The sequence below is a fragment of the Carassius auratus genome, unplaced genomic scaffold (genome assembly GCF_003368295.1).
Source record: "Carassius auratus strain Wakin unplaced genomic scaffold, ASM336829v1 scaf_tig00035194, whole genome shotgun sequence".
In the NCBI taxonomy this organism is placed as follows: Eukaryota; Metazoa; Chordata; class Actinopteri; order Cypriniformes; family Cyprinidae; genus Carassius; species Carassius auratus.
The window spans coordinates 20,252-43,696 of record NW_020526211.1 but is presented as its reverse complement, the minus strand read 5'-3'; the positions used below and the strand labels follow the sequence as shown (position 1 = coordinate 43,696).

At 38.9% G+C, this 23,445-nt stretch overlaps 2 protein-coding genes and 1 pseudogene across 2 annotated transcripts; 1 reads left to right on the top strand and 2 right to left on the bottom strand.

Annotated features, from left to right (window-relative positions):
- Positions 1-7,324: 7,324 nt before the first annotated feature.
- Positions 7,325-16,204, bottom strand: LOC113081892 (solute carrier family 12 member 3-like; annotated as a pseudogene).
- A 54-nt stretch (positions 16,205-16,258) lies between these two features.
- LOC113081891 (leukotriene B4 receptor 1-like) lies at positions 16,259-19,126 on the top strand (the record flags this gene model as incomplete). The annotated part of the gene is made up of 2 exons (XM_026253791.1): positions 16,259-16,582; positions 18,605-19,126. Coding segments are annotated over 2 exons (696 nt in total), but the record flags the coding sequence as incomplete, so codon positions are not given.
- A 1,097-nt stretch (positions 19,127-20,223) lies between these two features.
- LOC113081888 (C-type mannose receptor 2-like) lies at positions 20,224-22,685 on the bottom strand. The gene is made up of 5 exons (XM_026253786.1): positions 22,640-22,685; positions 22,471-22,509; positions 22,151-22,378; positions 20,759-21,100; positions 20,224-20,594 (listed from the first exon to the last, which is right to left on the bottom strand). The coding sequence occupies exons 2-5, from the start codon at positions 22,505-22,507 to the stop codon at positions 20,224-20,226; spliced, it is 978 nt and encodes a 325-aa protein (XP_026109571.1). The 5' UTR covers positions 22,508-22,509; positions 22,640-22,685.
- Between the last annotated feature and the right edge of the window lie 760 nt (positions 22,686-23,445).

The window sequence follows — 23,445 nt, the reverse complement described above, 5'->3', positions numbered from 1 at the left end:
GATGATTATATCTGCTCTCGTCACTCATTCAGCGTCACATTATTTGTTTATTAGGCTACTCTAAAAAAAAAAAAAATTCTTCCTCCTTCAAGTTTTTCCTTTTTTTTTTTTGTCTTTTATGTGTTGGCGTTTGTAGGTGTTATTCTCTGAAAGAGTGTTCATTTGAATGTGTTAGAGACTGGAGTCTGTTCTGTAATGAATGAATGTTTCTACTTCGACTTCACAGGAAATAATCCACCTCAACATTTGCATTTCTGTTTTCCATTTTCTGTTTCTGCATCCCAGACTAAACAAAATTCTCACAAACTTTGAACATATTCTGTATCACCATTAGAATCTTTTATAGGTGTTATAAATGACACTTAATGTAATGACACATGCAAATAAAAGACAACAACAACACACAACACTTAGGAATGTCCACACAAAGCAAGAGCTTTCCCAATCCAATCTTTTTTTTCCTCTCATCTCAAGAAATATCTTTCTCTACAAGAAACCACGACTTGGCCTTGGACAGCTAAGCGCATCTCCGTGTGGACGGTTTATGGAAATCATAGACACAGAGAACTCCACATTATACTTCACAGGTGTACTATTGCTCTCTTCATATAATTTCAACTTATATAACAGTACTTTTCATTCAGTATCAATGCATCAAGATATGATTCGTCGTATACATGAAGGGCATCTTGGTATAAGCTGTTAATATGCATATTGAGGAATTAATCAGTAAGTGTGATGTCTGTTTGCATCATCACTATAAACTGGCAAAATAACCAATGCTGATTGCTGAGGTGCCTACTCAACCATAGCAAAAAATAGGAATTGATCTGTTCCAGTAGAATGGTAAGGATTTTTTGGTAGTTATTGATTACTATTCCAATTATCCTGAAATTGAACCGCTTCGTTATACAACAATCAGTGATGTGATTAATCACATGAAACACATTTTTGCCAGGCATGGATTTCCCTTCATTGTGCAAAGTGATAAGGGTCCTCAGTATAGTAGTCATGAATTCAGACTGTTTGCAAAACAGTATGGCTTTAAGCATACAACTTCGAGCCCCCTTTATCCAAAGTCAAATGGGAAAGTAGAAAAAGGGGTGCAGATTATAAAAAGGCTGTTGAAAAAGCAGCTGCAATTAATCGGGACCAATATCTGGCATTGTTGAATTGCCGTTCCTCCCCACTTGGTTGTGGGTTATCTCCCGCCGAACAACTGATGAACCTTAAGTTGCGTGACTCATTGCCAAAGTGGTCTTTCAAAAGAGAAAACAAAAGTTTGACATTGAAAGAGATGCAACAGAGAAGGAAACTAAACTAGAATTTTATGATAAGGGATCTCGGAAACTGATACCTCTTTCTGAGCAAGATGTGGTTAGAATTGAGGAGCCAACAGGATGGAGAAAGAAAGCTGTTGTTCTAAAAGTAAATCCAAGGTCATATCTTGTTCAAACAGAGGATGGGCAAGTGTTAAGGATAAATCAGAGGAGTTTGCTGAAGTCTGCAAGTCAAATATAGAGCTGTCTCCCTTGGATGTGCAAACTTCTCATGAAGAAATGCCCCCTGTTGCTGTGTCTCTTTGTCACAGGTCGGAGCAGACCACAGATGTCGTGAGTCTCGCCCCTCCCTAGTTTCCAACTCGAGGAGGTCCCAAGAACACCCCAATGACCAGACACACGAGAGAGAGAGAATTATTAAAACAAACTTTATTTAAATTATCTAAAAGGTGTGAAGGGAAGGGAAAAGGGAATCTAAAATCCACTCTCGGGGCCAGAGAGTATAGGACCGAGTCACTTCTGACTCTGTCATGGGGACTCTCAGGTAAGCCTGTAGGTGATTTGTGTCCTTTCATTCACGTGACTCAACAGGGTTTCCCTCAGTAGTGCCTTTGAGTTCCTCCTGCAGGAGAACTGTCGGTGGGGCACTTCCAGTCCCTGCATGCAGAGTAAAGAAGGTAAGTAATTCTGATGAATTGGGTGGGGTGCGTACCTGACGCCGTTCGCCATGAGATTCTGGGTCCGCGGTTGGAAACGCCTAAAAGGTCCACAGGTAAGTATGCAGGTGAGTATGCAAGGGCGATGCACTGGTATTTCACTCGGGGCGTACAGGTTAGTATACAGAAGGACGACTGGGTCTTTACTTTGGACGTACAGGTGAGTATACAAGGGCAAAACGCTGGCTCTTAGCTTGAGGCGTACAGATGGGCTTACATGGGCAACTGGAGCTTTGCTCTGGGCATGCAGGTGGGTATACAATGACAATACTGAATGGATACAACTCACAGACCCTCGAAGAGGTGGACATCAGGCTTTAGCCCTTTTCAGGTCGGGAGTTTAGAGAAGGTGTATATGTCACAACAACTGTGGTCTTCTTCACCGGGGCAGACTTCCCAGACCAACACTCAACACGGTCACCTCCAACCGTGGAAACTCTCCCACGACGACTCAGAGCCTCAAGCTCAGACCTGTAGGACTGGTAACAGACAGACATAGATCCTTCACAAATTTACTTAGCTTCAGTGCATATATGGAGAAAGACACACCACCTCTCGAATTTGACCAAGAGTGGATAGAAGTACAGCTGGAAGTTGCTGCACGTTGGGCCTTCCACGGCCTCAGCTGGTGCCACCACGCTGGGTGACTTCAGGTAGGTTTGTGCCACCGGGTATGTACCTCAGGAATGACTCGAACGCTTCCCTCTCCTCTCTTCCAGACAACGGACCAGAGATCTAGATTGGGGCGAACCTCTGAAAGCACTCCACAAACCGGTATTAATACACAAGGGCTACACAGCTGGATGTTCATATAGCAGCCAACACTTCTCTCAGTCGTCGTCCCCCACAATATGCACACTGTTCCTTACTTGCTATTGTTGACACGTCACCACTCGGCGGAGTAGGGGTCCAAAGCCACGAGCGGGCATGTATATAAAAGACGGTCGTCTCACAACACCGGTGCACGTTCTTCTCCACAGGGTTTTCTCTCCCAGCCTAGAGGGTGATTACTGACGACATGACACAGCACGACACTGCGGACTTCAAGTGTACACACAGCAAAGAAGAGGACTCACCCACTGCACTCCACACACTCACAGTGAATTAGGGTCAAAACCACATAGGTCCGGGGATTAGTTCCCGGACGTTGGGGGCACCGATGCAGCAGACGGCCAGAGGAAATGTCACAGACACGACAAGGCACCAGACTCCTTTTTCGCTGGTTCCGGCTCACCCACCAATCCTATTACGGTGGGGCCGCTCACACTGGTCACAACTCACAAGAGGTATATGGATATTCCACCCTTGCAAAATAACTGTTGACACGATGAATATTTCAGTGTACTCACACTTTCATTAACACTAGATCTTTCCACTTCTCTTCCAGATAACCGACATCCGACACAACTGGCAGCACGATCTCCTTCCTGCAATCCTAGCAGATCTTCAATGGGTGTTAACTTCACATCACACAATGCATCTGAACACAATGCTCCAATAAAGATATTCGTATACTCAGCCCTGTGTGTGTATCTCTCTTTGCCCAAGCTCCACAGTGCACCATACACTCTCTTTCCAACTCTCTCCTCCGCTCCGTTGCACCCACAATAACTACTGGGAATCACCAACCACTTCCTGTGTTTCTGATGCCCTATTTATATGTCTCCTCTTCACCGAATTGCCCAATCAGTGATCGCCACGCTCAACAAAACACCTGTTCCCAAGAACACGCCGATTTGGGTTCGCCAGCGTTCCCGGAAGCGGCGGTGTTTGCGATATATGGTCCGGGCGGAACTAATCTTCCTCACTTTTGGTTCCGCCCCGTCACAGTCACTCGGTCACATCTTCCTGTTGCTGAGTCTCCGTCTGAGGTTCAGCTCTCTGAACAGGCTCCAGATCTGGTTTCATCTGCACCAAAGACTGACAGTCCAATTTTATGAAGATCTCATCATGTTTGAAAACCACCTGCTAGACTGGACTAGGTGGCAGTAATGGATTGTATAAAGTCAAGTGCATTTGCCAAGGAGGGGTGTGGTAATTTGTTTATGACGAATGTTCCACGTGGAATCTTGTCTAGTTACTGAATAATACACCGCCCACACTGGCTGAACCCCCCCGGCCAAGACCAATCGCTGTCCACAAACCAGCATCACATGACCTGCTCGTCCCACCCCTGCTGTCATGGGTGATAGTTCTGAGCAGCCGTCCACCGGGTCATAGATCCACATCTCTCCTTTCAACATGGCCATGGCGTGACCGAAGAGATCAGCGTCAAGAGGATGACACAACCTGTGACAGCAGCAGGAGGAAAATACACTTTTCTGTTTAATGGACATTGCTTCGCTTGAGCTGCATAGTTTGTTGTTAGAATGTCAAAATGTTTAGGTAAAAGATTAAAAGTTACAACATTTTCAAATTCAAAAACATAATGGTGTGTAATCATTTTTAACTTGTTATATGTTGGTTTTGTAATGTAAGTTGTAACAATGTTGTTAATGTGTGTATGCAAACTTGGCTGCCTATCTTGGCAGGAAACTCCTGGAAAATAGATTTTAATCTCAGCGGCCATTTACAAGACAGCATTTTCAGCCCAAAACAGGAAACATTTTGTGCATTTTGCCTGTTCGTTTACACCACAGCTGGGTTTTGGGGACTGAAAAGTAAGGATGCACCGATACCACTTTTTCTGGTATTGTCTGATACAGAGTACCGATACCGATATAATTTATTGCATTTGTAAATTTTTTAAATATTGGATATAGAAATCAAAAGAGTATGTATAATGTTAGCTGGTTAACTTAAAGGGATAGTTCACCCAAAAATGAAAATTATGTCATTAATGACTCACCCGTAAGACCTCCATTCATCTTTGGAACACAGTTTAAGATATTTTAGATTTAGTCCGAGAGCTTTCTGATCCTCCATTGAAACAGTGTGTACGGTCTACTGTCCATGTCGAGAAAGGTAATAAAAACATCATCAAAGTAGTCCATGTGACATCAGAGGGTCAGTTAGAATATTTTGAAGCATCAAAAATACATTTTGGTCCAAAAATAGCAAAAACTACGACTTTATTCAGCATTGTCTTCTCTTCCGTGTCTGTTGTGAGCGAGTTCACTGCAGTGTAATGATTTCTGGTTCGCGAACGAATCATTCGATGTAGCCGGATCTTCTTGAACCAGTTCACCAAATCGAACTGAATCGTTTGAAACGGTTTGCATCTCCAATACGCATTATTACAAAAATTAAGCTGTTAACTTTTTTAATGTGGCTGACACTCCCTCTGAGTTAAAACAAACCAATATTCCGGAGTAATTCATTTACTCAAACAGTACACTGACTGAACTGCTGTGAAGAGAGAACTGAAGATGAACACCGAGCCGAGCAAGATAACGAACGAAAGATTGACTTGTTCTCGAGTTCGTCTTGCTCATTTCCAATCACTCCAGCCTCGCTCTGTTCCCATGGCTCTCGGCCCCGCCCCACTTCCCACAGAGTCATTTCTACAAAGTTCCTCCTTCTAACAAGCACAGTCTGCTCTGATTGGCCAACTGACCCAGTGCATTGTGATTGGTCGAACACCAAAAGCACCAGTTGGAAATGTAACGTAATGCTCCTATGTGTTAGCAGTACACAAGCCATGGACCGTTAAGACAGCTGACTCCACTGTGTGACCCTCTCAAAACTAAGCATTTGAACATTCAATAGCAAATACTTAAACTAATATAAAAACATACTTCCAGTAGTTGATTCAGAAGCACTGATTGTCGTAGCAGTCAGAATTACCTCCTCTCCTAGGTTCACAATATGGTCGTCCATAACATGTGTTGCTGTTCTGCTGTAAGTAATCTTAAAGATTCTTAAATCCATCTACTTTCAGAAGACCAAATAAAGTGCTTTTGCTTTCTCCTAGATACACACAGCACCTCCCTGACATGACTGCTTAAACTCTAACTGTGTTACTGAAACCACGCCTTCTTTCTTTGCATGAATATTAGGGTGGAATTATGCAAATATATCCACATATTGACATAGACATGTGGGGGCATGTTTTTTAGGGGGGCGTGGCAGTCTTTACTTTGATAAAGATTATCTCTTTGGATATTAAACTTTAGTATTTTGCAGATTTGCTCTTTATGCACAAAGAGCTTGTAATACTCCAAAGAAAAAGGAAAAAAAATTAATTGCTTCATATGACACCTTTAATAGAAGGGTTGGTTTTTATTACTGCACTTTAAACTGTGTGCAAATTTAAATTTTTATGCATATCTGTAAAGGCTATTTTCTTGCTAGTTTTATTCTTGCTTATATTCTGAAGGATTTTACAGAGATATCATTCATCTGATTTTACACAACCTTTTATTCCTTAAAAAAATTTTGAAATGTGAAAATTTTCTGGCTGTAGATAGTATTTAGTGATTTATGGAGTGATGTAAAGAAAATACAAAATCCATTCATAACTTAACCCCCTTCATAACTTAGTACTTCAGAAAACTTCTAATACAAAAAAAAACTGGAAAAGTATGGATATATATATTTTAGTTATTTTTCCTGGGATCTGCCCAGGCTGTGTTGCTTAAGATAATGTTTGTTGTGTTGTTGTAGACTCATGTCTGTTATAGTCTTGTAAGGTGAAAGGAAAGTTGCAGGAAGTTTTTCATGTTAATGAGTTTTAATTATGTTTGAGCATTGTGAAGGGACAGCTGCATAGAGAAACATGCAAACAATGAAGTCTGTTTATTTAAGCTGAAATATATATGTTGTGATACTTAATTGTTTCTTTACATGTGATTGAATAACTTTTGTAACGTTTTTATACTTGGTATAATTAGACAATGAAAGCTGAGAGGTCCGTTGTTGTGCTAAATTGTATTTTTCAGATTGAAAAGCAGATCAAAACATGCATGCAAGTCATAATAATCTAGTATTTCTATTCAGTCAAAATGTAATATACTTAATTATTGGTTATAATGTTTTGGTCAATGAAATGTAATTTTGCAAAGCATGAACAAATAAGTTTATTTTATAATATCATCATTGTCTTGTTGCATTAAATTGCATTTAACTTCTACCCTCAAATGACGAAAGGACTCAGAGACAAATTGCTTTCCCATTTCTATTCAATCTTTTCTAGCTGAATCATTAACCTGCATCATTAAAGATAGATTAAACAGACATAAGAACATGTGAAATAAACATACAGCCACAGTCACTGAACAAGAGAATTAAACAGCTCATTTCAGAACAACTTATTGAACCGCTTTAGATGACTGGAACTGACAGCAGCTGAGCTCTCCATGCAGATGTAATAATGATGAACAGTCACATTTACTGGCAGTAGAAGGTCATGACGTTCTCCTGGTTTCCTCGTATGAGCAGGGCTGGACAGTGGATACCGTAGCTCAGAGCATCCAGCCAGGCCATATAGAGAGAACTAGGACAGGTGACATCAGGGACTGGAAGAGAACTGAAGCACATAGACATGTGTTATAATCATAATCAGAATCAGAATCAGAATCAGAATGATCTTTATTGCCAGGTATGTTTACACATACGAGGAATTTGTTTTTGTGACAGAAGCTCCGCAGTACAACATAATGACAGCGACAGAACATAAAACACATAATGAAAGAATAAAAAATACAAATAAGTAGATAGTGAATGACAATATACAAATGACAATTGTAGGCAGGTATATTACAAAATGCAGTTATGTATGTACATGTAAATTATGTGCAAAATTTAAGTGTATACTAAGTATGTGTGTTAGATAAATAAAGTGTATGTGTATATAAATATAAAGTGTAGTGTGTTCGCCGTTATTATCAGCTGTTCATAAGATGGATTGCCTGAGGGAAGAAACTGGTCCTGTGTCTGGTTGTTCTGGTGTTCAGTGCTCTGTAGCGTCGACCAGATGGCAACAGTTCAAAGAGGGAGTGTGCTGGATGTGAGGGGTCCAGAGTGATTTTGACAGCCCTTTTTCATTAAACAAGAACAGACTTGTCACACACACACACACACACTGAATTTACTGTTTTATTTAATTCAGCTTTCCTGTTGACTAAAGTACTCATGTTAATATTTTAGACGCTTTAACGGGTTCTTCTTCAAAAATACGCAAAATTTGAATACTTTGCTTAAGATTTCACTCATTAATAAGCTGTTAATTGGCTGAAAAAAAAAAAAAAAAGTCTTTATAGTTTTTAAGTTTTATTTTGTTTTGTCATTTTAGTATTTCAACTAGTGCTGTCAAGCGATTAATTGTGATTAATCATATCTAAAATAAAAGTTTTTGTACACATAATATATGAGTGTGTGCTGTGTATATTTATTGTGTTTAAACACATGCATTGCACACACATGCATGTATGTATTTAAGAATTTTATTTTTATTTTTATACATAGAAATGTTACCTTTCCAACAAGATGAACGTTTTTTTATTTAAATGTATAAATTTATCAGACGCTTTTATCCAAAGTGACTTACAGTGAATTCAGGCTAACAATTTTTACTTATCATGTGTTCACTGGGAATCAAACCCCCAACCTTGCACTTGCTAACACAATGCTCTACCACTTGAGCTACAGGAACACTTTAATGTTTTTTTTTTTTTTTTTTTCAAGTAATGTTTTGTTGTTTTTAATGGTTTCAATTAACAGCAATAACCGTGATCTGTACTCACATTACAACCAGAGCAGCGTGAATTGAGTTCTTCTTGATGATCTCGTTTAGTCTCACTGTCCTCTCCACCTGAATACAAAAGACAGTTTAATAGAGGGACTGATTATCAGACTCAAGTTGAATTTATTTGTTAATTTACACATCATATCAAAGCAGCTTCACATAACAAACTGTCGTCTATATTGCATTATTGCTTTAACACTGAGAAGTTTTATTAAGAATGAAAACGCCACACGCCTCCAAACACACACCTTTGGTTTTATGGCCTCCAGGTCTTTGTCAGACACTTTCCATGGACTCAGTCTCTTGAGCTCCTGTACATCTCCTCCGGCCTGTTCTTCACTCAGCCTGAAGGGGGCGATGGATTCCTCGTACCGCTGCAAACTACAGGAACAGAGAGGAAGAAAAGCACAACAGTTACTTTAAAGTTGCATTTTACAATAAAACTATCTATGAGTATGTTTGCACATGTTTCTCACTTTTTCGCTAGAGGAGGTTTATCCACATCTGTTATCACGACAATGTCCTCAATCTCCAGCCGGAATCTCTTTAACAGCATCTTCATGCTGCAAAGAAAAACAGGTTTAAAGAACCAATGTTTCTGCACTTCAAAACTAGAAATGTAGTTACAAAAATGTCGATCAACTCACTCTTTGCGGTCTTCCTCCATGGTTTCTCTGCCTCCTAAGATAAACACTCTGAGTTTGCTCTTTTTCCAGCGGTTCCTTCTAGTCAACAAATACGGCACTAAAAGAGTCAGACCTGAAAGAGAGCAATAGCATTTCACAAGGAGAAAACTAATATGGAAATTACAATCTTTTTAAGTATATTGAAGCAGCTGTGTCTCACCTCCATCGTCAGAGATCCAGTAGATGTCGATGCTCTTCCTGCCTTGTTTGGTCTGAAACACCGATCTGACCTGCTCGTCCGATCCATCATCAGAAATATCTGGATGAGGAGACAATAAAGGAACTAGTCATCAGATCATCTCTTCTAATGAAACTTAAGTGAAACGACACAGCTTTGTTAATATGATGGAATCGTTCTGATTGGCTGACTGATTGATCACATCAGGACTTGAAATGCTGAACATACCATTTTATTATTTAAATTTCTATTCATAAATGATGATTTAATGTCAAATGAAATTTATGTGCACAGAAAATACAGTTTCTGTGTTTCACCTGAATTCTGGTCAGTCTCGTCTTTTTCACATTGTGGGACTTCATCTGCGTCGAATGCCTGGTTATCGATAGCAAATGATCTGCCTTCAAACACAACAAACCTGTTGATTTTATTGCTGAAAATGCAATGCTGAGCAAATTTCAATCCATCATATGGCATAAAACACACCTGCCCTGTGAAAATCAGCCATTACGTCCAATCCATCCATCATTCTCAGAATCGCGATGCCGTAGCTGGAGTCGAATGCATCGCTTAACGAGGAGCATCATACAACGTCAAAATACAAACATCAAAATGTAACATATTCACTGATAAATGTGAACGGAAACAGCAGCTCACCTGACAGTGTTGATGTAGTCCTGTAAGCTCTCTGGTTTACATTCCTGCCAGTTCATCTTGTATCCCAAAACCAGAGTGTTGGGCCTCAGTTTACCGAGACCTGAAGCCTAGACAGACCATTGACGAGAAGAAGAAAGACTCTGTGAGAAGAACAAGATGACAAGAAGAAAGCTAGCAGATCTGAAGCTAGCGATGGTGGTACCTGCATGAGATTATGTGCGCCCTCTTTCAGACTGTCAGCGGTGAAGGACGTGTAGAAAGAACGAACTTTCCTCTGATTGAGCCAGTCCACCAACATATCAGTGCTGTGCTGCGGGAAACTGGACTTCTCATCCTCCTGAGAGAAAGAGAGAAAGAAAACACCATCTCAAGTTTTGAAATAAATTATTTTATGTAGCAAGGATGCTGTCAAGTTTATCTGTATAAGATGAATGTCATATACCATGATAATGTTCCCACAGATCATCAGGCTGATGTTTTTGGTGAAAGTCCCTACAAAGTCCACGAGAGCGGGACGAGTGTTAGGAGGACCGGTCAGAACGAGACACTGAGGCCTAAGAGAAAGTGTTTATATGTGAGCGGCTGGTGTATCGTGAGCTGAAAATGTCAGTTTTCTAATAATCTTTACCTGAAGTTTTTGACGTGGTCTTCAACACCATCGAGAAGGACAAAGCCATGTTGTAGAAACCCGCCTGATAAGACGTGCCCCGGTTCACCCCTGGACACACGATCAAACAACAGTTACTTGTGTTCACATATCATGCTAATGGAAAACAGACTTTTTTGGTGCAGCAATAACAATATTTATGAACCTCAGATGCATATTATAATTGGAAAGTATTAGTTCTAATCTACATCATTTACTCACGAGGTTTTTTATAGGTGACGTAGCCTAAGAGGCAGAGCACGATAGCAAAAGTGATGAGAGCGGCCCACCAGGTGAACAGAAACATGAGGACAAAAGACAAGACCGCAGCAAACAGAGACGTCCATGGAGAAAAGTAATGATACTGTGGCCGCCAACCTACGAGACACAACAAACTATTTCACATGTATTTATTTATGTTTGTTTATTAAATATTTGTCCATTTATCCAGTTTGTTGTTTACACAGTGCAAAACTGATGATGACGATGCTGATAATCGGTTCTCACCAGGTGATTGGGTGATCGACGCATGGAAGGTGCTGAAGTTGATGAGGCCGTAAGAGCAGAGGAAGAAGTTGGAGATCAGAGGAGCGATTGTGTTCAGGTCACCTGAAAACATCAACATGACACCAAACATTAAAGTGTCCTCAGAGAGAGACACTTCTGATCCTCTGATCTGGAGGAGATCCAGGACTCACCGATGAGGATGAAAGCCAAAGCGATGATGAACATGAGTATGTAGCCTCGTAGAGGTTCGTTGTTTTTCCCGTAACCTTTTCCGAAGAAGCCGATATAGGGGTAGATGTTATCCTTACACAAACACTGTAACAATAACAACAACAACAAAAACATAAAATGTTACAGTCATATGTTGAATAAAAAACGCTATCCTCCGAACAGCCACATGGTCTACCTGGAAAATTTTGGGAGCAGACACCAGGAAACCCAGCGCTGACGACAAGGTGGCAGCAAAGATCCCGATGGTGATCAAATGGCCAGTTCCTGAAACTATGGCAAGAATCTGGAGACAAAAGCCATAATATCTATCATCCATCTTCCATTGTTTAAAATACTGGGTAAGTAATAAATAATCAAGATTATGCCGAATGCATTGATTTGAATGTAAAATTTACTCCACTTTCCAGCAGTCAGAACTCACCAAATATACAAATCATGTTTTTGTTAACTGATGCACTCACCTGGAAATGGTTTGCCAGTCCAAAGCTGCATGTGTTGTTCTGCTCACACTGGTCAAAATTCCAGCCTAATTTACAGCCGAAACCACTGCAGTGGATCGAAGAATTGAGCGCTAAACTATCGTTCAGACTACCAGAAGCATCTCTTACAACAGTTGCAGCTGTGGGAGAAGAATGGGGAAGTGTCTTAATGAGGAGTTCATTATTAAAATACACATTTCATTGTAACAGAAATATGTCTTATAACAGTATTGTTCTTTATAGTTTAATTATCAGCTTTGGCCGCTAATCTGTTTGGCTGATGCTGTCAGAATATTGGCCAATACTTACGTGCCACCTAACATTCCCATAGAATTCCCATTTGGTTGTTTTTTGAAGAAACATTATTTATTTTTTAACTAAATCTAACATTGCCAAAAATGTTTTGGGAACCAAAAATTGCTAGCTGGATACTAACCAGTTTATGTTTTATACGATTCTAATTATGTTATTCACTATTATTTTTAGTGTGATATTATATCAGTTGCACTCTAATATATCAATAGAACTGGCCATAAAAAATCAATCATTCAATCGATCAATCATATCAGTTGACCACTGATGTCTAATCTCACCAACTGTGATTGAGATCAGTAAATAGCTCAAGGTGGTCCAGAATATGGCCAGCAGGGTCCCTTTAGGAATCCCACCCGATGGATCCTGGAATAAAACAGACATGCACGTCATTTCTATTGCATTTCAAAGACACATCAACTGAAGCACAAAAACGGCATGAAAACCTTGAGATCTCCACAGATGTTGACTCCAGACAGAATTCCTGTGGCAGAAGGGAAGAAGATGGCAAACATCCTGAAGAAAGATCCATCTTTGCCTCGGAAGAAAGGCAGCAGATTCTCCACGAAAATGTCAGCTGGGCGAATAAAAGCTGGTTAGCTTTGTCTGTTGCTTCACCAAATACTCTAGCTGGTGAACCACCATTGATGTAAGTATAATTATGGAATAAAACATCAAAATTATGAGATAAAATGTAGATTTTATGACATACCTAATCGTAATCAAGATAAAGTCGATTATGGGAGAAACAAGTCTAAATTATTACATATTAAATGTGCCATATGCAGAAATTGAGGTAAAAATATCCATAACATGACCTACACGCATCAAAAGAATGAGAAGAAATAAGGGCGATGATGTCATTAAAAAAATGTCAAGTTATAGTGCTGCAGAGATATCAACCTTAATTAGCATTAGCATTACTAGCCCCGGCCCGACAGGTGTTGTAATACCAGTTTCGGCCGTGGGAGGCAGTATGCGGGCAACATAACCACCAGCCAACCTGCAATACACGAATAACTCGCAGGGCGTACCTGAACCTTATGTCAATCGTGTGGAAAGTACAGCCCACTACTTTCAGTTCAGGGAAGAGAGCGGAAGGATAGCTGAAGCCCTTGGCAAGAGACCAACACCCGCTACAGGGAAACAACCGCACTCGGAATCACAAATCAAATCCGATAAGAATACCAGAGTAAACATCGGCACTGCTTTTAATCGCTGGAGACAACTGATGGACCTGAAAGAAATGAGGTTCGACTCCGAACTTGCAAGTTAGATGCTGTTAGTATTTCGCTAGAAGTTTGTTTTATATGTTTGTGTATTTGTTTTCGGGAAGTTATAACATAGAAATGTATCGAAGGCTGTTCGATAAACGTGCTAATGTTAGTGATGGCTAACCGTAGCTGCGTTTGATAATTAGCTAGCTATAACTTAACGTTACCCATTTTATTATATAGGGCTGTGCATGTCTTTACTCATGTACATCTCATCAGTAAAGACGCTCCTGTAATTAGGAGTATATCTCCAGCACGTGTGTTCAGATCAGGATTGCCAGGTTTTCACAACAAATCCTGCCCAGTTGCTTCTCAAAACTAGCCCAATCTCGCTTCCAGAAGGTTCCCCGATAAAACATTGCTTCCCGGGGTTAAAATATAGGTTTTTTAGCAGGGTTGCCTTGGTATAATTCGCATTTTAGGGGCTAAATATCACGTTATTTGTATTGGGGTCGCTGTGACCAGAGGACATGAAAAACAACCACCACAGACTTGGCAACACTGGTTGGCATTTACTACACAGAGCCGTAATTCACTGACAATCTACACAACATCGATGTTAAAATCGCAGGCGATTCTTTGTCGATTTTGAAAGCGATTTTGTGTTGTTTGTGTCGGTAGACTAAGGCTCTGTGCAGTAACTGCCGCTCCACCTGAACCAGTGTTGCCAAGTCTGCGGCTGTTTTTCATGTCCGCGGTTTGAAGCAATCCCAATACCAATAACGTGATATTTAGCCCCTAAAATGCTAATTTTACCAGGGAAACCCTTCCCAAAAATTTATATTTTAACCCCGGGAAGCAATTTTTATCGGGGAACCTCCCGGAAACGCGATTGGGCTAGTTTTGGACTAGTTTTAAGAAACAACTGGGCAGGATTTGCTGTGAAAACCTGGCAACTCTGATGAGAGGTGCATGAAAATCGCATTCGATTTTTTGCACAGCCCTATCTATCATAACTATCCTGCTCTGTCTAGTCTGTTGGTCTCCGTGTCCTCTTTGCTTCGTGGTTTTTCTGTGCGTGAAAAAATTAATGTGTGGCTTGAAAGCGTGTGAAAAGAGTCAATTGCGTGTGTCTCACGGTGAATGAACATTAGTTCTCAAGCAAAATAAAGGACAGGTTGATTATTGATGTTTAGCGTTTGTATTAATCTATGATGTGTCCCTGTTTGCCTACAGGGACATAAAAAAATAAATTAAAAGTGACACGTGGACCAAGGTGTCTGAGATTGTTCATTTTTAAGTAAAGGATCCTAATATTTCGTCCACAACAATATTTAATGAGGTTATAACTCCTTGTGGTTAGTCTGCACGAGATCAACTAGCTTGTTTGCTTTGCGGCCGCTTTAAATACAAAATAAGCATTCGATCTACGTCTGAGCGCTCACAAATCTTTCTGCAGCGTCGTGAGCAGAGCGGCAAGAGTGATTTTTGACGCTCTAGACGCCGGCGGTGTGAACGCACAGTTAGGCTTCGGCTATGGCTGTAGTGTTGTTGTGAAAGTAGGGGTGGAGCATAGAGACTATGCCGTTTCTCGTTTGTTACTCTAGAGTAGACCAATTCACTTTATTGAGGCATACTGCCCCCATCTGGTATGGAATGTGGAGTATGACTTGATTTTTTTTGCCAAACATTACAGATGGCACCTTTAAAGATTCTATGCCACAAACTTTAAATATTTCAAATACTTTTGAAAATCGGTGTTCAGTTGATCCTGATAAGTGCTCGCTGTCACAGTTGTAAACACGGTGGCTTTCTTCTTTCGTGAGTGGGTTTGCCACCACAGTATCTTTGTTTCCAGACGGAACGTTAAAAAACGCGACACACACTTCTTGCAGAAATCCTGTAAAATTCAACCAATCCGATAACGACTTCAACACTCCTGAAGCGTTTCTATGTTTGTGTCCCATATGCATCAGACGTTTATTCAATGGTCTGTGGGCATGACATCTGAGGCTGAGACGACGATTTCTAAAACAAAGTTTTACTACAAATACAAAGGTTAAACTTAGGTTATTGTTGCAAAACCATGGTTAATTTGTGGTTACCTTGGTTAAAGTTTAGTAACCATGTTTTATTTGTAATAAAACCATGTTTCATGTTAAGGGTTGTGGGATAAATGATGCCATACACGTACACATGGTCATTTTAATTAGTTAATTTTATGTAAAAATAATGCCTCAGAAAAATCTTGCCATCTCAGTTCAGTTCATAATGCGTAATTGTAACCTACCCCTTAAAGAAATCATGTTTGCCTTTTTACACTTTCAGATTAATATAATTTACTATTTTTAATCATTTTTATATAAAAAACATATAATTTCCAAATTGCATTGACTGCTCTTCGATATGTTTCAGAAGTCTGGGACACCGAATAGGACACATGCTTATTTGATTTGAGAATAACAGATAAACATTTTTATTAAAAATTTAGAAAAGTAATCAAGAAGTAATCAGTTAAACTACTTTAATAAATCAATTGAAATAGTTAGACTACTTATCACATTTTAAATAAAAATAAAAACTAAATATATTTCCAAATTAACCTTCGCACATTGTATCAAAAACTGGCACCAGCTCAATTTGTTTCATAAATAATTGTAATCTTCTTTATGTCCTTCTTTTTATCTGACATTGTGTTTTTCACATCTTCTTTGCACCTACAGTACTGTGACGCAATTCCATCCAAGGTTGCATGTGTGTATGCCGTACCATTGGGAGAGTGACTCTCATGAAATCTTTCAGTACCTTTTTGAGACTATCGTGGGTTTCCTGCTGCCCTTCACCTTCATCCTGTTCTGCTACATCTCAGTGATCTGTCGGCTGCGTAGCGCAATGTTCCAGCGACAAGGAAGAGGAAACGCCCTCATCCTCCTCATCATCGTTGCGTTCGCCGTCTTCTGGCTGCCGTATCACCTCATCAACATCCTACAGGTGAGCCAGACCTCGCAATATGTGATCCTGGCTGTGAAAACCCAGCTAAAGTTATTATTAGTATTTTTTTGTGTGTGTGTGATTGACTGTTTTCTACAACAACAAAAAAAAAAATCACTTCATATGGTAAAGAATGTTCTGTGCAAATGCAACCTTGATATCTTTATTACTGACTAAGTAAAACCATGTCAAAGACTGAAATAATCAAATCACCATGCTTTTCATCAAATTTTGATACTTGCTATCTCATAAGACTTTAGACTGGATTTCACAGAGAGGGTCACATACATGATACCCTGAATATCTTACTGCTTTCACATGACCATGATTAACATGGCATGGGAAAATGTTCAAACCAGGATTCTGTTGTGCTTTATTCTGCACCTAAAATGTAACCGTGCTCTGAGCAGGTTTTGAACCAGTGTTTCATGGGAGGCAGGAGCTCTAGCAAGGATGCTAAAGGCCGAAGCCTCTAGTCTACCTCTTGAGAGCTCATATTGCAAAACTAAACCTTACTTCCACCAGGGTCATGGCACCAATGTAACCAAAAATTATCATGAAAAAACGCTTCAGATTTATTATAGCTATGAGCGCATTAAGGAAGTGTTGTGTCAATTTCTGGATTCAGCCTTGTGAATTATATTCCTTGTTGTTCATTCTTGTTTTTAAATGCTTCCAAACAATTGATATTTTGGCTCAATTTGATATTTATTAATATTCAAATCAAATATTTATTACTTGATGATTGTCTTGAAAGATCACTTAAAGTGCTTTATTAAAAGGCTAGCCTAGTAAAAAGGTAATATAGCTGTTTAAATTAAAATACATTTATTTTCCTACTTAATATAATTCAAATCTATTACCATACAATATTTACTGACATATCACTTGAGACTGACACAAAATTACAATTAAACTTTATTTGAAGTAACACTTGCATACAGTGCACATTTATTAATATTAATCTTAAAATGTGTTTTAATGTCACTGTTGATGGGGACTGTTCTTTGAAAAATATCGGTCTTTAAAGCCAAGTTATTTAAAGTATTCCTGAAATGGTTAGGGTTACGGTTAGGGTTATGGTTAGGGTTAGGGTTATAGTTCCACCTCAGTCCACTTATCTTTAGTTGCACTACTTCCACACAATAAAAGTGCATTAAATAAAAAAATAGTTGTTGCAATTTAGCAGACTTTAATTTTACCACTTTAGTATACCAAAAGTGTAATTGCAGGGCATTTTTATTAAGCACATAAAATGTAAATGTATTAAAAGAATACTTAGCATGAGCTAAATTAAATAAATAAATGAGGGTTGCGTGATAGATCCTATTTACACTTAGTGATTTATTTATTTTACATTTTGGGGGATAGATGCCTATTTACACTTAGCATGTTAAAAAAGCAGGATATTCTGCTTTTTACTTATTGCAAATAGTGGCAATCATATGCACCTGTATTGCAAGCATTATAATACATTATACAATTTTTTTTTTTTTTTTTTACTAAAATTAAAATTATTTAATAGATGGCATCTAACTGTCACAAAAGCCCAGACCTACCCAATACTCTATTTTTTACACTTTTGTATTATTTACTTATCTTTTTATTAAAAAATGAATGCTTTTCTGATGTGATCTGAAATTTGACGGGAGAAAAAAGTTAGCCAAAAGGCAGGTTCAGGTTGATTGCATCAAAAAGAGTATGACTCACACTTTATCATCCATGCCACTGAAACTGATGAGTGATGATTGTCTTTTGTGATCTTGACTCGCCCAATCACACGTTTGTGGGTGAAGTTGTATTTACCAACAAGGCAACCTACACTGTATTTGCACTTAATGTAAATTAATCATTATTCCCAACAGTTAAACAGTTACCCACAGAAGAAAAACGGGGTGCTGCAGCACCCTCAGCACCCCCACTTCCCGTGCCTATGAATATGTTCAGTAAAGTCAGTTTTCTCACATTTTATGCCAGCCCACAAAAGTGCCTTTTCTCTTTCTTGCTGATCTGTTCTCACAGGTGATTGGTGTGATCCAGGGCTCCTCCTCTTCTGTTTTAAAAGCGGCGAAAGTGGCCCGTCCCAATGTGACAGCGTTCGCCTTCATGAGCAGCAGTGTGAACCCCGTCCTGTATGTGTTTGCTGGCAGCTCTCACATCCGTCAGGCTGGTCTGGGCTTCATGGCCAAACTCTTTGAAGGAACCAACTCAGAGTCGGCCTCCACCCGCAGCAGTCGCGGCTCTAATGCAGAGAGCTCTGTTTTCACCAAGCTGTCCGTCAAACTGAGTCGTAAAGGGGACTGGGCGAGAGACGAGACCCCTGGTGGTGAAGACGAGACCATGGCAGGCGTACAGAACAGAAATGAGATGAAGACTCTGACCACCCTGCATTAAAGTGCTCATATCTATTCTCCATTTATAATGCTAGAAAATGTTGCTGGACTCCCAGTATCCCAACTGAAATATCATCTTCTGCTGCTGCTGTTTCAGAATATATGTCTTATTTTCTCAGTCTAAAAACTTGATTGAAATGTGAGAATTAAAATATTGTCATTTTATTTTAGAAAATTTTCTTTGTGAAAAATTCTCATTTCATTTTGTTTCATACTCCTGCCGTTTACTGTGTGTTTTTGTTAGCTTGTTTCTAAAATATGAATATGTTTGCATGTGAACACATCCTCGTTCATTTGCTTATGTCTACATGACATTTAGCTGTTCAGGCTGGACAGTATTTACATCTCTGACGTGAAATAGAAGGACAGTGAGTGTTATTGATCAAGTCATATTCCATTACATACAAGTCTTGTTTGTTAGTCTATAGTTCGTTAGTTTGTCTCCTAAAAACAAACAATGAATAAAAATAGCCAATGCACATATATATAAGTATGTCAATGTAATATCATGGGAATCAAATTGTAAACATTTGCAAAAATAAATGTATATAATGAATGTTTAATTGTGCTTTTCAATCAGCTCCATTTTAATAAACAAGTAACAACAACAGGGAAGTTACACTATGCCTGCAATTTTTTTTTTTTTTTTTTATTGAAAAATAAATAGCTTTTAAACTATTTTTGCCCTATGATGTAATTAAATGATAATTTAAAATAGTTAAATAAGATTATATTGCTGGTTTTACATGAGTTTATTTGAGCTGCTGCTGTTGACATTTATGTTTTAATTTTATGTTTAGCACAAACGTATTGTAAATATTTTACTCCCAACCATCCCTGCTTAAAGGATAAACAATATTCAAATTTTTTTATTTTTTATTTTATTTTATTTTTTTAAGAAATGTCGAGAGAGTTTCTAAAAGCGAAATATGAGGCTCTTAATATTAAGCAAACATACCCAAAGGAATCACATTGAAACATCAACAGAAATTCACCCACCTGCAAAAAACAGACCCTCAAAAGAACAATTCATTCAATTTACTGTGCAGCCAATTAAAGTTATTGTTTTAAACTGTTTAAACTATATTAACAAACATCCGAGCAAAAGATTTCTGCCTTTAACCTCCAGGTGTGCCTGCCTGCTGAGTTAGAAAATATTATATGTACAAGTATTGCTTTACAAAGTGATTAATGAAGTTAAAGCAACACAGGCATTTTATATCTCACGTGAAAGTTCTGTGTTTTCTCTCACTCTGAATATCTGCTGCAGATGAAGTTGAGTTTGTGAGTCTCAGGAAGGCTGATCCAGCGCTGATCTCCTCCAGACTGAACTGCTCCAGATCTCACTGTGTGTTCACAGTCCTCCTCTGATGTGCCGTTCCCTGGAGCCCAGTTCTGATAGCACACGGTATCTCCACTCACCCAGAACCAGATGCCCACAGTGCAGGAGTGGCGTAAACCCAACCACACCTCTGCAGTAGACGCACGTTTAACCACGTTCATCACACGACGCTGCATCTCTTCTGAATGAACCGAGACCAGATCCACATGATTCTGTCTGCAGTATCTCAGAGCTTCAGACCACGTCACATTCTCTCTGATCACAATCAGTTCAGGATCTGCAGATGAAACCAAGCACAAGCAGAAACTAGAGAGAGACTGATCAAAAACAACATGCAGAACAAACACGGAGGATGAATTTGTCATGTCAGACATGTAGAGTGAACTTTAAGAGATCTGGAGGTGATGATGGAGTGTGTGTGTTTAGTGAAGATCTACTCACCTTCATAACACACAAAAGGATATTGATTGGTGCAAGAAACGTCAAACCATTTTCTCTGAGCATTAAGAGCTGCACAGTTTTCATTTCCTCCATCATTATTAGGTTCACGAGTGTCCCAGTCTCTGAATGAAGAGTTACTCTGATCTGACCACTGCCATGAGTCTCTGAACAGACCGATCCAGATCCATGATCCTGGTAAATGATTATCAGTAATGAACTGCTGAATCTGTTGATTCTCGTTCTGGTTCCTCACACTGACCAGATCAATGTGATTCTGTCTGCAGTAACTCTGAGCGTCTCTCCAGTTCATCGCCTGATTGACTAAGACAAGTTCTGTGTTTGCTTTAAGAAAAACAGATAAAAACAGATTCATCAATCAGTTTGTTCATTATTCTTAAGTGCTTCATGGTTATCATCAGAAACACATCATTTAAAGATTGATTTTGTTTTGAGATACTGAAAGCTGAATGTATACCTCTACTTAAAAATAATAATTTCTGATAATAAAAATCTCCAAAACAAAATATTGTTATATGGGTAAAAGTGAACACAATAAAATTACATTGAAGAGACAAGAACTGAACCAAAGTTTTGTTCGTAAACATCAAGAAGAGGCAGAATTCCATTCAGTAGTGTCCAAAACTGATGATCGGAGATATTATTAGTTATTAATGACCCTACATTTAAACCATTAAAATTACATTATTATTTTATATTTTTCAAAATATAAAACCATATATATATATATTTTGGTTGCAAAATATTTAAGACAGTTTAAATAATATTTGAATAAAGGGTTATGTTGATTTCCTACACCAGACATCCATGTTGACCCCTGCTATATGCCTATTACATTTATCAATTAAATAATTATTAAATTTATAAAGAAATTATGAATTATTCTCTCTCTCTCCAGGCCAACATTAGTTTGTCTCTACAGAAACTGACTTCAGGTTGTTTATATGTATGACCACATTAAAATGTAGAAGCGATTAGTATTGTGTCAGAACGGTGTACAGCAGTGGACAACATCTGTTCTGGAGAGCCACAGTCCTGCAGAGTTTCACTCCAACCCTAATCAAACACACCAGAACCAGCAAATCAAGCTCTTCAGGATCAGCTGATAATCACAAGCTGAAGCAGGTTGGATAGAAACTTCACAGGGCAGTGGACCTCCAGGAGCAGGGTCAAAAACTCTGTGCTTCTTTTTATACATTAATGTTTGTTGCCATTGTAGGGAGATGCACTTACTGTTATTGGAGGAATTGCAAATAAAAGTTAGGGGTGTGCTACATATCACATCATGCCATTGTCCATTTGACATAATAACGCATTCTTCTGGACCAAGATTTGGTTGTTTATCTCCCCAGTTCAGATAGAGCGCAGGTTCACCTGAAGACCAGTGCCATTCATCACGACCCGTCTTCTGAAGCCCAATCCAGATATTCTGAACACTTCCATCATTCACACTCTTCTTCAGCTCGTTCGTGTCGTTCATGTTGTCAGCGGGGGCCAGATCTGTGTAATACTCTCTGCAGTATCTCTGAGCTTCAGTCCAGGTCTTGTTCTCATTTATAAAGTGATACTGACGCTGAACACATTCAGATACGGAGCAGAGAGCTGTGAAAGAGAGACGCTGCTTTAATGCTTTTCATAACAGGATCAAACCTAATGAAACTAGAAATCATGAATAAAACCACAAACACACTCACCAATGAGAAGAAGAATGAAATACAGAGTTTGGTCCATTTCTGAAGATGAAAACACAAAATGCATTGAATATTGAAATCTAGGAATAAAACGTGGAAAAAAAGCAGCATTTACTATTATTAAACTAACAAGTCTAATTCTATTTAAGAATAAATTCTGAGTTATTCTTACTTTAGAGGTTGTGTTTCTGTCCTGAGTCTGATGTTTCTGTCTGCAGCTTCAAACAGATGATTATTATATCTGCTCTCGTCACTCATTTAGCATCACATTATTTGTTTACTACTCTAAAAACCCCTATTTCATGTTTTACTTCCTCTATATTTGAGTATTTGCCCACTTCTTTCCCCTAATTTGCATACTGACATCTGTGTCAGTCAGTCACAGTTCTTTACATCTCAGTCTATACGAATATAATTCTGAAGTTGTAATACACCCAGTGTTCATTTAGGCTAACAGACGTGTTTTCATGCAATCCATACAGTTGTCATTAGACTGACTGTTGTTAGCTGTTTAATTTTATTATCCACAGGTACATCAGCTGGCACACCATTAGTCAGTAAATGTTTAGGAGTCTATATAAAGGGAATGATTGTGGTGGAGAGTTTGGTCAAACTATGGCAGCGATACAGTGAGTAGTTGTGCTAATTAAATAGTTGTGCTTAGGTAAAAACTCTTAGCCTGAATGCACTGTAAATCAGATAAAAGCGTCTGCTAAATGCATAAATTTAATTGAATTGAATTTAAATCAATGACAATGCTGTCTGCAGAGCCATTTAGTACATATCATATCTGCACACCTTTCACAAGACACAAAGTGATGGAGGAGCATCAGTGCTTTCATGCCATTGCCAGAATCCCACGAGTAAAAGGCCTTTTTGACTGGACACATATCCATATCGCCAACCCATTAGCACTCGACCAGGCCTTCATTTTGATTATTTTCATAAGATCTTATGACTCCAGATGAATCAACTCTT